General features: G+C 44.5%; 1 protein-coding gene across 3 annotated transcripts in view; it reads right to left on the bottom strand.

The window, feature by feature from the left end:
* The window catches only part of plxna4 (plexin A4), a 701,383-nt gene that overhangs the window by 95,408 nt on the left and 592,473 nt on the right, over positions 1 to 13,502 (bottom strand). For all 3 annotated transcript variants that reach the window (XM_041202720.1, XM_041202719.1, XM_041202718.1), the window contains exons 17-18: positions 12,318 to 12,411; positions 45 to 284 (exon numbers count right to left, since the gene is read on the bottom strand). In XM_041202720.1, coding sequence (XP_041058654.1) covers positions 45 to 284; positions 12,318 to 12,411 — 334 coding nt within the window. The remainder of the gene's footprint in view (positions 1 to 44; positions 285 to 12,317; positions 12,412 to 13,502) is intronic.

The raw sequence follows: 13,502 nt of genomic DNA, 5'->3' as shown, positions 1-13,502 counted from the left end.
CATGAAGAATTGTTTATTTTTTTTTAAAACGAGACCTCTCTTACCTTCAGGATAATGGGAGACCCAGGCTTCAGTTCCAAAACTCCCGAGGTACTCAGGGGTTCAAACACAGGATTGGGGTAGTAGATGAAGTTTGTGTTGTTGTAAATCAGCAACGTCTGCACATTGTCCAGGATAAATCCAAACTCATCAGGACGCTCCGTGTTATCAGTCTGCTGGTTCTGACCGATTGCCAGGGCTGGGGCCTGACAGATCATAGTGGTCGAATTGTGTACCTTGCACGTCTGGCAAAAAAAAGCAATCATAAAGACACCTTATCTTTTGCCCCTCAACTTTTTCCCTCCTTGTGTTGCATTGTAGGGTGGTACAGGACTCCTCAGTGACTGTGGTGTGGTGTGGAGTTTTTGTTTTGATAAAATGATAGACAATATAGATTTTCCACAGGGTGTGATTTCTTTTTGCTGGAAGCAAGATCAGTTGATACTTCCTGACCCCCGCCCCCCACCCCTCCTCGCGCTCCCCCACCCCGACCACTCATTCCTACTGTAATTTCCAGTATGATTTGCATACCTTGAGTAGGCTTCAAGCACGGGGAGGAAGTGTCTTATATTTGGAGCCCACTTGTGTGGTATGTGGGGTTTTTTGGTGTGCTGCAGGATATAAAGGCTTGCAGCAGCTTAAAGGGGCTGTAACAACAAACTGTAAGTGGCATGCAATTCAAACATATTAATGAAGGTGACCTGACATTAACACCTCCGACTGTACATTCAGGTGTGGGAGTACCTGTGGCTGGACATCCCTTACCACTACTGCCGCCTGACCTGCTCGTAAAATATGCATCACAATTCATTATACATCTTAACCAGTCGTTATTACTAAGACGTCCATTTTAAAAACAATACGGAAGGCTCGTCCCACAGGTCACAAAGAACTGTCAACAAGGGCCCCAAATTTGGTGACAATCTCTGCATGCTATTGTGGCAATGTACAGCTAACTGTTTTGTTGTGGACCCTTGATCTTTGCCACGTCTCTCACTGTGCGAATAAGGAGAACAGCCTCAAATATACTTTGCCTTTCAGAATTAAACTTCATATCAATTCTGACAGATTACAGTGTAAAACAATGATTAATCCATATACAACATGGAATTGACTAGGGCTCTTTCACTGCAATAAGATACTTCAAGAAATCCGAGGGAGCCCACAACATTAATCCATAAATATTAGAAGCTGTGGCAACTCGGTCCCAAAGAGTTCATTATATTTGATTTGTTATTTATGAAAGTGTTTGTTATTCTCCTGTGAGGCTCATTAAGGCAGCAGTGTCATATGCTTTAGAGGGCGCCCTGTAAGTGGAGATGTTCTCTCCTCCTTCCTGTTCGCTCCTCTCTCAGAGGTGCCGTCTTTTTGGATGACATGTTAAAGGCCCCTGCCTGCACCCACACTGGTGCACCTAAATGCTCCAATGGCCTCTATTTCAAAGAACAAGAGAGTTCTCCCCAGTTTCCTGGCTAATATTTATCCTTCAACTAACATGACTTAAAAAGAAAAGATAATCTAATCATTACCGCATTTCTGTTTGTCAGATCTTTCTGTGCATCATTTGGCTGCTGTGTTTCCTACATGACATCAGTGACCATGGAGCAAAAGTACTTCAGTGCCTGCACCTTAGGCTGTCCTGAGATTGCGCTAGGTGCTACTTAAATGCAAGTCTGTCTTTCTTTCCACAATACGAAAGTTGACTGGGATCAGGCCTGGATGTGACTTGGCGGAACTGTGTCGATATACACCATACAGACTCACGATGCTACTGAATGAAAGGGTCGTCAATAATTCATGAATAACAGAGAACAGGAAAGCCAGGGTTGCTGCTTCCGAGTGTGGGCTTGGAGCGAGGGCAGAGGTGGACTTGGATGTAATAGTTGTTTGCAGTGGAATAGGGTTCTGGTGCTCAATGTCAATGGGTGACAGGGGTGGGGGAGGGGAGGGGGTCCAGGGCCGGGGAGAGGCGGGTGCACAAGGTGTAAAACAACGGGGCCCGGGAGCTAGGGTGGGGGGGCCGGGGTCTGGCTTGTTGTCGCAAATGGAGTTCCCATCGTCCAGACTGAGTAGCCAGAGCTTCAGAGCTGAAAGACCAGCTTTAAACCAAAAATCAGAACTGCCGGGTCAGTTTTGCTGGCAGTTGCTGTGCTGCTGCTTCGAGCAACTTTGTGGTTTTGATTTGTTTTTAAAAGCCCGCAAAGCTGCCTGAAGGTCAGGAGCAGCTTGAAACAACACCTTATAAATGCTCAGAGCTGGTCCTGGACATCACGAGGGTCAATGACAGAGCTAAATAACTTCATCGGAGAGTAAATTTGGCAGGGGTGTGAAACAAACATCCAACCCAAACCTGTCCCCTCCTGGGTGAGTTAGGATCAAATCAGACCCTCTATTCCTCGGAGCTTGGGGTTTATAGATTGTTTATAAATTTGAACACAAACAACAGCTACAACTGGTATGTGTAAGCCCAACACGTCTGAAGTGGATTCCACTCGCGCACAAACATCCTGTTTCTTTTTAATATAAACTTAATACAAACAGCACCCGAATAAAGTGCTTGTAATTGGAGCTACAGATTTTCATCAAATAATTTGAAAAATAACCAAAAAGATATGAAGGAACTGAAGAGAAGCATCTGTTGAGCTCACTAATTGCTTTTCAACCATCCTGGGTAATTATAAGCAGTACTACTCAAACTGTAAAATCTGCCTTCAGCTGGCAGAGTTACAGCCCAAAATACAATGTCTATGGCTTTGGGTGAGACTGAAGCCTTAAGGTGAAGAATAGCAGAAAAAAATTAAAATACTTTGCATTTGCATATAACTTAAGCAAATCATCATATACCAATAACAAAAAAACCCCCCCAGAAAATGCTGGAAAAGCTCAGCAGTTCTGGTGGCATCTGTGGAGAGAGAAACAGAGTTAACGTTTCGAGATCGTATGACTCTTCTTCAGAGCTGATCATACGGACTCGAAGTGTTAACGCTGTTTCTCTCTCCACAAGTGCTGCCAGACCTGCTGAGCTTTTCCGGCATTTTCTGTTCTTATTTCAGGTTTCCAGCATCCGCAGTATTTTGCTTTTATCCACATGTACCAAAATGCTTCGTAACCAACTTATTACTTTTGAACTGGTTCCAGTGGTTAGGTAGGCGAATGTGGCGGGCAATTATCAATTGCACAAATAGTAAATGAATGACTGATCAGAAGATTTGATTTTGGTAATGCTTGTTGAGGGAGAAATATCATGCAGAACACTAGAAACTGTATAGTTGAACATTTTATGTCCACATGAGCAGACAGAATCTCCAGTTGACATCTCATCCAAAATATGGCATTTCTGAAAATGCGGCACTCCCTTGGTATTACACTGAAGTGGGGCTCAAATTCATCACCTACTGACTCAGAGGAGGACTATACTACCAGCAGTGGCAATTTGACCCTATAGGTATTAAAAACTGACTAGATATAACCAAGTTATCATGAAATATGTAAATTTTATTAAAAAATTGTTCAAAACCTTATTTTGGACCTTAGAAATTTCAATTACTAACAAATAATGTTTGAGCGATTCAATTAGTTCATCTTTATTTTCCTTTAATTATTGGCGGATTCTCTTGACTGGCAATTCAGGATTGCCAACTTTTTCCTAAGTATTTAGTTGTTTCTGTTGATTATTTTCTAGCTGCTTTTCTTGCTTTTGATTTGCCCATTACCTATCACTTAAAGTTCTGGGTCTCAAATATTTCTATGTCCAATCAACAAAGTATGCACATCTCATTTTACAGCACCAAAGGAACATCCATCTGAATGACTGCAGCATCATCAGTGACTAAGGCATGAATCTGATCAGCTTCTAAACCTCAGAATGTTCATGAAAAAAGTTCGGTTGTGCATCAAAAAGCATTTACCATGATCAACGTGGTCCCAGAGCATTCTCCGAATTCACCACTGATTAAAATGGTGTTGGCCATCTTCCATCTTTCCTTCCTCACCGAGTGTTCTTTACATTGAAACCCAAAAACTATTTATTCAAATGTTCCCAGTTTCCACCCAGCTTTACTGACCCTTGATCTCCGGATGTGACTCCTCTTTGACATTCTCAGGCTTAGTAATGCCTCCCAGCCAGAATCAGAGATTGTATCATAATTAGTTTAAATAGAAATCAGCTATTAAAAAAACAGAACATTTTTTATTTCGGTATGATGGTTTGTTGTGGTTTGATTGTTAGCAATGTCTCTGTTGAATTTTATGGTTCCCGCACCACCCCCCCCAGACGTGTTCTGAGGTGGGGGTGGAGGGGGCGGAGCTTGAAATTGGAGGGACAGGATTCCCTCTGGGTTCCCACCTGCCCAATCTCGGAGAAATTTCACGCTGGGGTGGGCAGGGCCTCGGATGGGAACCTCGCCCTTATCCCAATTAAAGGCGCTTAAGTGACCGCTTAATGGTCGCTTAAGGGCTGTTTCCCGCCCAGCCCCAATTTAGGGCTGGTGGGTGGATGACAGTGGGGAGTGACCGGAAATGAAGGGAGTTAGATCTTGGGCGGGAAGGTGGGGGTGAGTGGGGAGTGGAGAGGAGGAGGTCGGGGGGAGATGCCTCCATCAGAAGTCTCCTTCTAACTGGGGGCACCCTCCCTTTAAGGCCCAGTGACCTGCAGATCCCCCCTCCCTCTCCAGCCTGTCCCCAAAGACCCCAATCACCCACCCCTCACGACCCTCGCAGGCCTTCCCTACCCTTCCTGCCCTGAACCCTGACACTTACCTTTTCCTCTGGTTCTCTTGGACTTGGGCTCAGGAAGCTCCTTGCAGTGCTTCATTTGGCCGCTGCAGCTCTGTTCCTGGAGGGGCTGGAGAGTCGCTGGCCAATCTGTTTGGCTGGCAGCTCTCCAAGGTGGGGCTTCCTCCCGAGTGAGGGGCGGAAGTCCTCCCACTGCCAATCAATGTTCGTTAGAGCTTAAAATGGTAGCGGGGCTCTTGGAGTCAGCGGGGATGTGTTCCCCATTGACCAAGCCCCCATCATCCTAAAGGTTCTGGCCCCTGTCTGTGACTCGGGTACCTGAGCAGACTTAGAACTCTCTTCCTTGCTGATCTGGAATGCACACCTGCTCATCATCTTTTCCTCTTCAGTTCCTGCTCCCTGGTATCAGATTTTTTGAATGATGAGTCATCTGGGCTAAAGGGGGCCTAGGCTCATTGTCATAAATGGAGTTCATATTGTTGTCCAGGCTGAGCAGCCAGAGCTTTAGACCTGAAAGTCCAACTATGAAAAAAAAGGGCACTGTCAGTTGTGCCAACAGTTGCTGCGAGTTGGAACTGTTGCTTCCAACTTTCGAGCAGTTTCATTTTAAAAAACCCACCTGAAAACCACAATGCTGTCCAAAGGTAGCAGTTGTGCCTGTTCACAGCGAAGCTCTGATTTTTTTTAAAAAGCCGGTTAACCAAGAAACTGCACAAAGATCCTTCCTGCTCTCGACAACTAACAGGTTTTCTTTTTAAAAAAAAAATCATTATCAGCTGCTGAGAGCGGGAACTGACAGCAGAACAGTGATTGAAGGAACAGTAGGCAAGGAAAGACAGAGCTGCTCCTCCAATCTGTCTCTACCATGCTAGATAAATGCAAGCTCTTCCTTTCGTTCTTTGAATTCTGGTGATTTGCTTGCCAAGCTGGTTTTCCAGCGGCTACGCATGGTGCTGTCTGTTCCTCTCTCCCTCACACTGATTGGTCCATAAAGGTCATCTAGCAATGCATTTCATTTTATGTATGAAAAAGAAATGAATAAATTATAATGTATGACCGGATCTGCAGGTGTGTGTGTACTGCTGATAGCTTTGTTTTGAACTCTCATGTTATCTTCCCTTGAAGTTGCTAAGACTTGTTGAATACAATCTATTGTGGAAACTAATAAGACAAGACAAGACTGTGCATTCAATGCTCAAGTTAGTCATTGCTCCAGCTTCTCCAATCACAGGTTCCCTCTCTTATGCTCTTGCACTCCTGCAGAAACAGAATCTTTGATTGGAGGAACAGCAAGGGTGGCAGAGAGGGAACCTGCGATTGGAGGAACTGGAGCAGTTATTCTGGCTGTTCCCACAATGCCACCACACAGGAGTCTTTCAGCTGCACTGAACGATTTGTGATGACATCTTCCAAAGAGAAGGGACAGAAATGAAAGAACAGAAGGAGTCTCTGCCAGTAACAAGGCTAGAACAGGCCAGGGGAGCTGTCACAGCCTTGAACCAGGCTAGACCCCGGCTGTTGTCCACATCTGCAGCACAAGCCACTCCAAGGGAACTGGAACTTTGCTTCCAGTGATATGGAGCTATCTTGAGTGGGGTGAGTGAGTGCTGTGTCAGTGTGGTTGGGGAGGGAAGAGGGAGCTTAAGCAGCAGCAAATGAATAGGACCATCACCTCTCCTCCCCCCCTCCCCTCCCTCTCTCCTTTCTACAGCTCTCCAGCAATGAAACAATGCAAGGTGCAGCATGGAGATGGTCTTTCTTTTCTACACAGAACAGGAAGTCAAAATATATAAAACAAGAGTGGAAAAGGTTTCTTGCAATCTTGGTTGCAAGTATAGAATCTTTCTCCCAACTATGAATTTATGGTCAACATGTACATATGGTGCAATGTGTAGAACATGTTAATGAGGTAGTCACCAAAATCAGTTATCATCTGCACAGTGTTATAAATAACTAACGGGATATTTTCCTGTCAAAATAACAATATTGCACGTGGTGAGATCACCTTTAGGGCACATATAAACTAACACTGCATTATATTGTTGCTGCTCTTAATATTAATGACCCATGCTGCATATGTGATATTTGTTCCCCGATGCCAACAATGGGCATTATCATTTCACGAGGGCGTTTCTGTGATTGTTTGGTGAATTGTGAAAGGAGGAAAAAATAACTTGCTTGACTGAGGTGGGGGGGTGGGGGGTGTTAAAGGGGAGAGGGAATAAGGGGCCCAGAAACAGGACAAGCACCAGGGCCCATGATTTCTCTCTCTGGTCCTGAGGGGCCATTTAGAGGTTAAGAATGGCCAATAAGCCCGAGGTATGCTCAGAGTGAGCAGCCCCCATGGTACCACAAGCCTAAGTCAGGACTTCAGGACAACAGCGAGTGGAACACATTGTGATACAGAGAGGCTTTTGTCTGAAAGTAATCATTTGAACACCAAGGACTAAGATTCAGTCGATCCACAGCTGGATACGGAAGTGATTTGTGACTTGCTCTGCTAGTTTCCATTGAGCCGTGAGGTGCACTATACTGATCCTAATGGACTAAACAATGGGAAATTAGTGCAGGAATGTTCACCATAAAGAAACAGTAATCACACAGTAACAGAAGCATCATTTCCTTCATCTCTACGGTGAGTGAATTAGGACATTGCCAGCTCGCCTGCCTCTAGATGGGAATTTAGATTATAAATGGATTCCAGCAATATTGATAATGATGGAACAGAAGTGAGTTATAATGTGGGACAAATGAGCAAGGAATTGGTTTCAATGCAAAGCCATTTGTTTCCTGTTATGTAGCTGCTTCAGGGGTATCAATGCAATTGCACTTGAAATAAAGCCTGCCTCTCTCAGCAGAGGTTACAGTGGGGTGAACAGAACAGGTTAACACATACTGCAGCAATATAGGGGATGTAAAGTTTGGAATATATGGAAACACAATCATGCCCAGGCACTACATCAGTGATGAACTTGGGCCAATCCATAAATGTCTGGGACACACTCTACACAGATACTAGATGCCAGAGCTTATATCAAACTGCATCCATCAACACAAACATAGAACTAATGAAATCTACTTAATACAACAAGAGAGCCGGGCAGTGGCAGCATGTTTATTTGAAAATGGATGGCGCTGATTTCAACAGAACATAATCACACCTCAGGCTCAGAGAATCTTTGGGATCTGGAACACTCCACCAGAAAAGGTACAAACAACTGAAAAGGTGGAGAGAGCTGACTCAATAAATTATTTTAAAAGGAAAGTGGGCAGGTACTTGAAGACGAGGAGCTTAGAGTTACGGATCAAAAGGAAGGGGTTGTGGACTAAGCACCACTGCTTTCTCAAAGATCCAACACAGAGACGACAATCTGAATGGCCTCCTCTATGGTGTATCTTTTCTATATTTTTACGCCTTCAAACAAAACAAATCCTGCCTCCAGTGGCTCAATGCAGAACTGCGCTCTGCTGACCCTGGAGGGTCCCAGGCAGGATCTGTGACAAGGGTACCCAGTCTCAACCCATCCATTCATAGGGTAACCATCGATGCTCTCAAGGAGCTTGTGATTAAGGTGGGGACATCAGGGGAAAGGGAAGTTTTCCCACTCCCAATCACCAGCTGGTGACTCGTGCAGGCTTGTCGAAGTCAGGCGACAGCTGGATTGAGTTCAGGTGTAATGGCCGTCCTCAGACAAGCCAATATTCACTCTCTCCGGGTGCATGGATGCAGAACAGCAATTTGGTCCAGGTACCGGCAGGTTGCTGGCAGACTTGCTAACAACAACAATCTGCATTTATATAGCTTCTTTAACACAGCAAAATACCCAAGGTGTTTTAAATTCTTGCAAGAATTTAAGAGAAGCATCTTCATTCTTGGGACATGGCATGACTAGCATTTATTGCCCATCCAGAATTGCCCTAGAGTGGCTGGCGCAGCCACTTCAGGAGGCAGTTAAGAGTCAACCTCATTGATTGTGGGTCTGCAGTCACATTTCGGCCAGACCAGGTAGAAAGACCAGGCCGCTTTCCCTCAAGGACATGAGGGAACCAGTTGCATGTTTAGACAATAGCTTCATGGATACTTTTACAGACACTAGCTTTTTAAATCCAGATCTGTAATAGAAACAAAATCTGAATTCAAAATTCTCCAGTTTCCCACACGGTAGGATTTGAAAACACTGGATTATGAGTCCAGTAAAATAACCACTACCCAATCAGATGAGGTTGACAGTCTCAACCCAATTCCCATTGGACACAAATTCACAACGGAAAGACACTCTTACTTTGGCACCCATTTACAATCTAAAGAATAACAGCGACTCCTGCTCAGCGTAGCAACGGTATGTTTGGTGTGAAGAGGGCTGCACTGATATTGGTCAAACAAGGGGAGCTCCCCTGAGATTGGGGCTGAGGAATGTTTTACTCTCTGTACCTGACCTAGAGGCTGCTCGCCCCTGATAGCAGGATCATGAGGAAGTGCCCTCATTTCCGGCACCCGCAATCTCAGAAGAAAATTGCCACAAAAATTCTGATGGCAAACTGAACATGAAGGGCGTCTTCCCCAATTTGGAGGCTTTTTTTAAAAAAAATTATAATTCAGCAGGGATGATTTACAAAAACAGTTTCTGTAAATAAAGGCAGTCGCTGTTTTTTTTTTCTCTTTCTTTATCATGTGTCTGTCATTTTCTCAGATAAAACGTTCCATACTTAATAATAGTCAATTTGTCATTGGTTCTGATTCAGGGCCAATTACAGTCCTCGACTTCTGTTTCCAAGCTGCTGCAGGGAGTTCCATTGGGGAAAGCCAACTAGGAGGGGAACCGTGTCTTTCAATTGTGTCAAATTTAATACCGCTCTGTAATCTTGCAGGCTATTTACAACCAATTTAGGAAATTGTATAGATGGTCATCTTCATCTGCTCCACACCCTTACAGCATTGTTTGCAGCTACTGATCTCTTTGTGTGCAGTGGGCTCTCGTTGGTCCCTCAGGAACTGGTGGGCTTCACAGGCAACAGCCCAGCACAGGAGGAGGCCATTTGACCCATCATGCCTGTCTCGGGTCTTTGAAAGCGCTAACCCATTAGTCCCACACACGGCCCACCACCACCCCAGCAACTGCCACCCCAACCTCCCCAACAACTCCGGCTCTTTCCCCATTCCATCACAAAATCTCATTATCATATTGCTGTTTGTGGGTGACTGCTGTGCGCAAAATGGTAACCATGTTTCTTACATTACGATAATGACTACACTTCAAAAAGTATCTCATTGGCTGCAAACTGCCTGGGGACATCCTGTGGTTGTACAAGGCACTATGTAAATGTAAGTTTTTGTCTCCTCTCCTGGTTGTGGATGATGGTGGGAGGATTTCAAGCCTACCTGAAACCCTGCTCATGGGCTGCTCTGCACATGTGAGCAAAGCTAGCAGGGACAGGCTATTGGGCCAATGACAGCATGTTCCATATTGCCCAGAGGTTCCTTCTTTCTGGCAGGGGCTTATCCAATGGCACTTGGGATTGGGAACACTGAATTCTCCCTTCCTCTCTCCACCCCCTGTAGCCAAGGGGACACATAGTGGGAGAGGTCAGTGGCTCCATTTTAACTGCCCACCCAACATGGTTTCCACTAACTGAGGCAGTTAAAATTCCCTGATTTGTTTTTATATTCCATTCTCATGTTGGTCAATTGTTATCTAACTCTAATAAACTGTCCAGCTGATTAACTCTCCTCTCTTCATACTTTCTGAAACTCCAAACATATCATCTCAATATCACCATAGCTTCAATAAAAATGCCCCAATAGTTGATGGTAGGAGCCTAAAGGTTTGGTATCTGGGCCTTTGCCCGAGACTCAATGTACCCTGCTAGCTGAGATGATTAAAACTGGACACTGTCTTGTAGGTATGGTCAAAATTCAAACAGTTTGCATTTATATGGAGCCTTTAACATGGTTAAAAACAAAGTCCCAAAGCACACAAGAGTGTCACCAATCAAAATCTTGACAACAAACTACATTTTTTTAATATTCATTCATGGGATGTATGCGTCACTGGCTAGGCCAGCATTTATTGCCCATCCCTAATTGCCCTTGTTCAGAGGGCATTTAAGAGTCAACCACATAAGGAGATATATAGAACAGGAATCAAAAGTTTGGTCAAGGACGTAAGTTTTCAGGAAGATCTTAAAGGAGGAGAGAAAGGCAGAGCGATTTAGGGAGGGAATTCCAGAGCTTAGGAGCTTAGGCACCTGAAGGCGCAGCACTGGTGGAAGCGAATGAAATCAGGGATGTGCAAGAGGCCAGAATTGGAGGAGTGCAGAGAGTGACGGGTGAATAAGCCTTGTATAAGATGGCCGTAGTGACAGAAAAAGCCCTCAATACTAACTGAGCTGAATCATCTGACTGAATCACAGGTGTTGGAAAAAATTACTTTTGACTGACAGTCAAATGCCCAAGGGATGTGTTCTCACATTTGAGTGTTGCAGCCAATAATATTGACATTATAATCCTTCCATCGAGAGAGACATTCAGTGATTCAAGGCCTGCTTCAGCCTCAGACAGACGCTAGTCTAAAGAAGGAAGATTTGGCCAATATATTATTTCTGGGATTAAGCAGATTTGTTGTGGAGGGGACTACACCATATTGTGTGATGATTTCTCTCAGAAACCTTTGCTGTAGTCTTCAATTTTTGGAAAGGAGATTAGGTAGCTGCTTGAGAAATGGGAATAAATAAAGGAAGTGGGAGGAACTGGGAGAGTGGAATTAGACCAGGTGAGTGATAGAGAGAAACACTGGCTGGAGTTGATGTATCTGATGCCTGAACTCTTGAGCTAACACCATGCGATTCTATGACTAATTCACTGCTCACTCCAAAAAAGATGAACAATCCTCCACATTTAAACCATTACATTTTACTGCTACATTTATTTCACTGGTATTCACTATCAATTTGCCTCCTTTGGAACTTTTAGCCATGGATTCTTTGTTCCCTCATAAAATACAGCCTGAACACTGTCTATACAACTAGTTCTAACTGGTGAAGTGTGTGTCAAAGAGTGTGGAAAACTAAATGTAGCAATTAAAAAGAAAGATTTGCATTTATATTGTGCCTTTCACAACATTAGGATGTTCCAAAAGGCTTTGCAGCCAATGAAGTGTAGCCACTGTTGTAATGTAGGAAATGCATCAGCCAATTTGCGCACAGCAAGCTCCCACAAACAGCAATGCGATAATGACTGGGTAATCTGTTTTTTTTTGAACCATGATGTTGTGTTGAGAGATAACATTGGCCAGGACACCCAGGAGAACTGCCCTGTTCATCTTCAAAGAGTACCACCAGGATCTTTGATGTTCACTTGATTAACATCTCGTCCAAAAGACAGTGCAACATGCCCTCAGTAGATGTTGCGCTCAAATCACTGAAACGGGACTTGAACTCACAACCTTCTGGCTCAGAGACAAGAACGCTCTGCACTGAGCCAAGGTTGACATAGGTATTTGATGACTAGATGTTGAGTAACCACCTGAGACAAGGTGAATACGTACATTGATTGTTTCCAAGCCATTCTGCTTAGCCCGGATTTTAGGATTCTGGATGATGTCCAGGTTTGTTCCCCATACCATAACGGGTGTGCTCCCACTGAGAAAGGAAGGGAAAGAAAACTGCTTAAAATCAACATTAAAACACAAACAGCTCATCTTTATATTCATTCTCAGGATACGACCATCATTAGTAATGCCAGCTTTTATTGCCCATTCCTAGATACGCTTGAGGAGGCAGTGTGAGCGACCTTTTTACACTGCTGCAGTCCATGTGTCAGGGTGACCAACTTTTATGAAATAAAATAAAAGACACTTTGACCATGGGACCAGGGGGAGGGGGTGGGATGGGGGCGGGGGGTCAGTTGCTGGTGGCCATAAGAATGGGGTAGGAAGTGGGGGAATACCCACAAAATAAACAAAGAGGCAAAGGCAAGAGGAGACCTTCAGGCTCAGTCTGCCTCCCACCCCCGGCTGTCTTAGAAAGAAGAGACAAAAGGCACCATGACAAACAGTCAAAATAAGGGATAATCCCTTAAAATAGTTAGTCACCCTGCCATGTGGTGAAGGTGCTTATACAGTGCTGTTATGAAGGGAGATCCATGACTTTGACCCAGTGATAACGAATGAACATCCAAATCAGAATGCTGTATGACTTGGAGGAGAAACTGGAGGTGATTATGTTCCCATGTACATGCTGTCCCAGTCCTCCTAGGTGGTGGAGAGTGAGAGTTTGGGAAGGTGCTGCCAAAGAAAGAGTGGCAGACACTGGGATAACCGCCATGTTGGGTTTGCCATCTGTGTACCAAACTGGGGGATGTGGCTAAGGTTGAAGAGCAATGCAACTTAACACAACAAAACACGAGGAAACTTGCAGACTGGGCAGTTAAGTGGCAAATGAGCTATAACAGACAAGGGTGAGGTGATGCACTTTGATAGGAAAAACAGAGGACAGGAGTGGCGGCTAACTCAGCCCACAGCCATTTTGCAACTGATGCAAAGGGATCACAAAGTCAGAGGGAGAGAGTAATCCTACACTGCTCCTGTTCCAAAATGGCTGTGGGCTGAGTTAGCCGCCACTCCTGTCCTCTGTTTTTCCTATCAAAGTGCATCACCTCACCCTTGTCTGTTATAGCTCATTTGCCACTTAACTGCCCAGTCTGCAAGTTTCCTTGGGTTTTGTTGTGTTAA

This window comes from Carcharodon carcharias, chromosome 13 (genome assembly GCF_017639515.1).
Source record: "Carcharodon carcharias isolate sCarCar2 chromosome 13, sCarCar2.pri, whole genome shotgun sequence".
Lineage (NCBI taxonomy): Eukaryota > Metazoa > Chordata > Chondrichthyes > Lamniformes > Lamnidae > Carcharodon > Carcharodon carcharias.
Note: the sequence above shows the minus strand (reverse complement) of the source record. Positions and strands in the feature narration are given on the sequence as shown.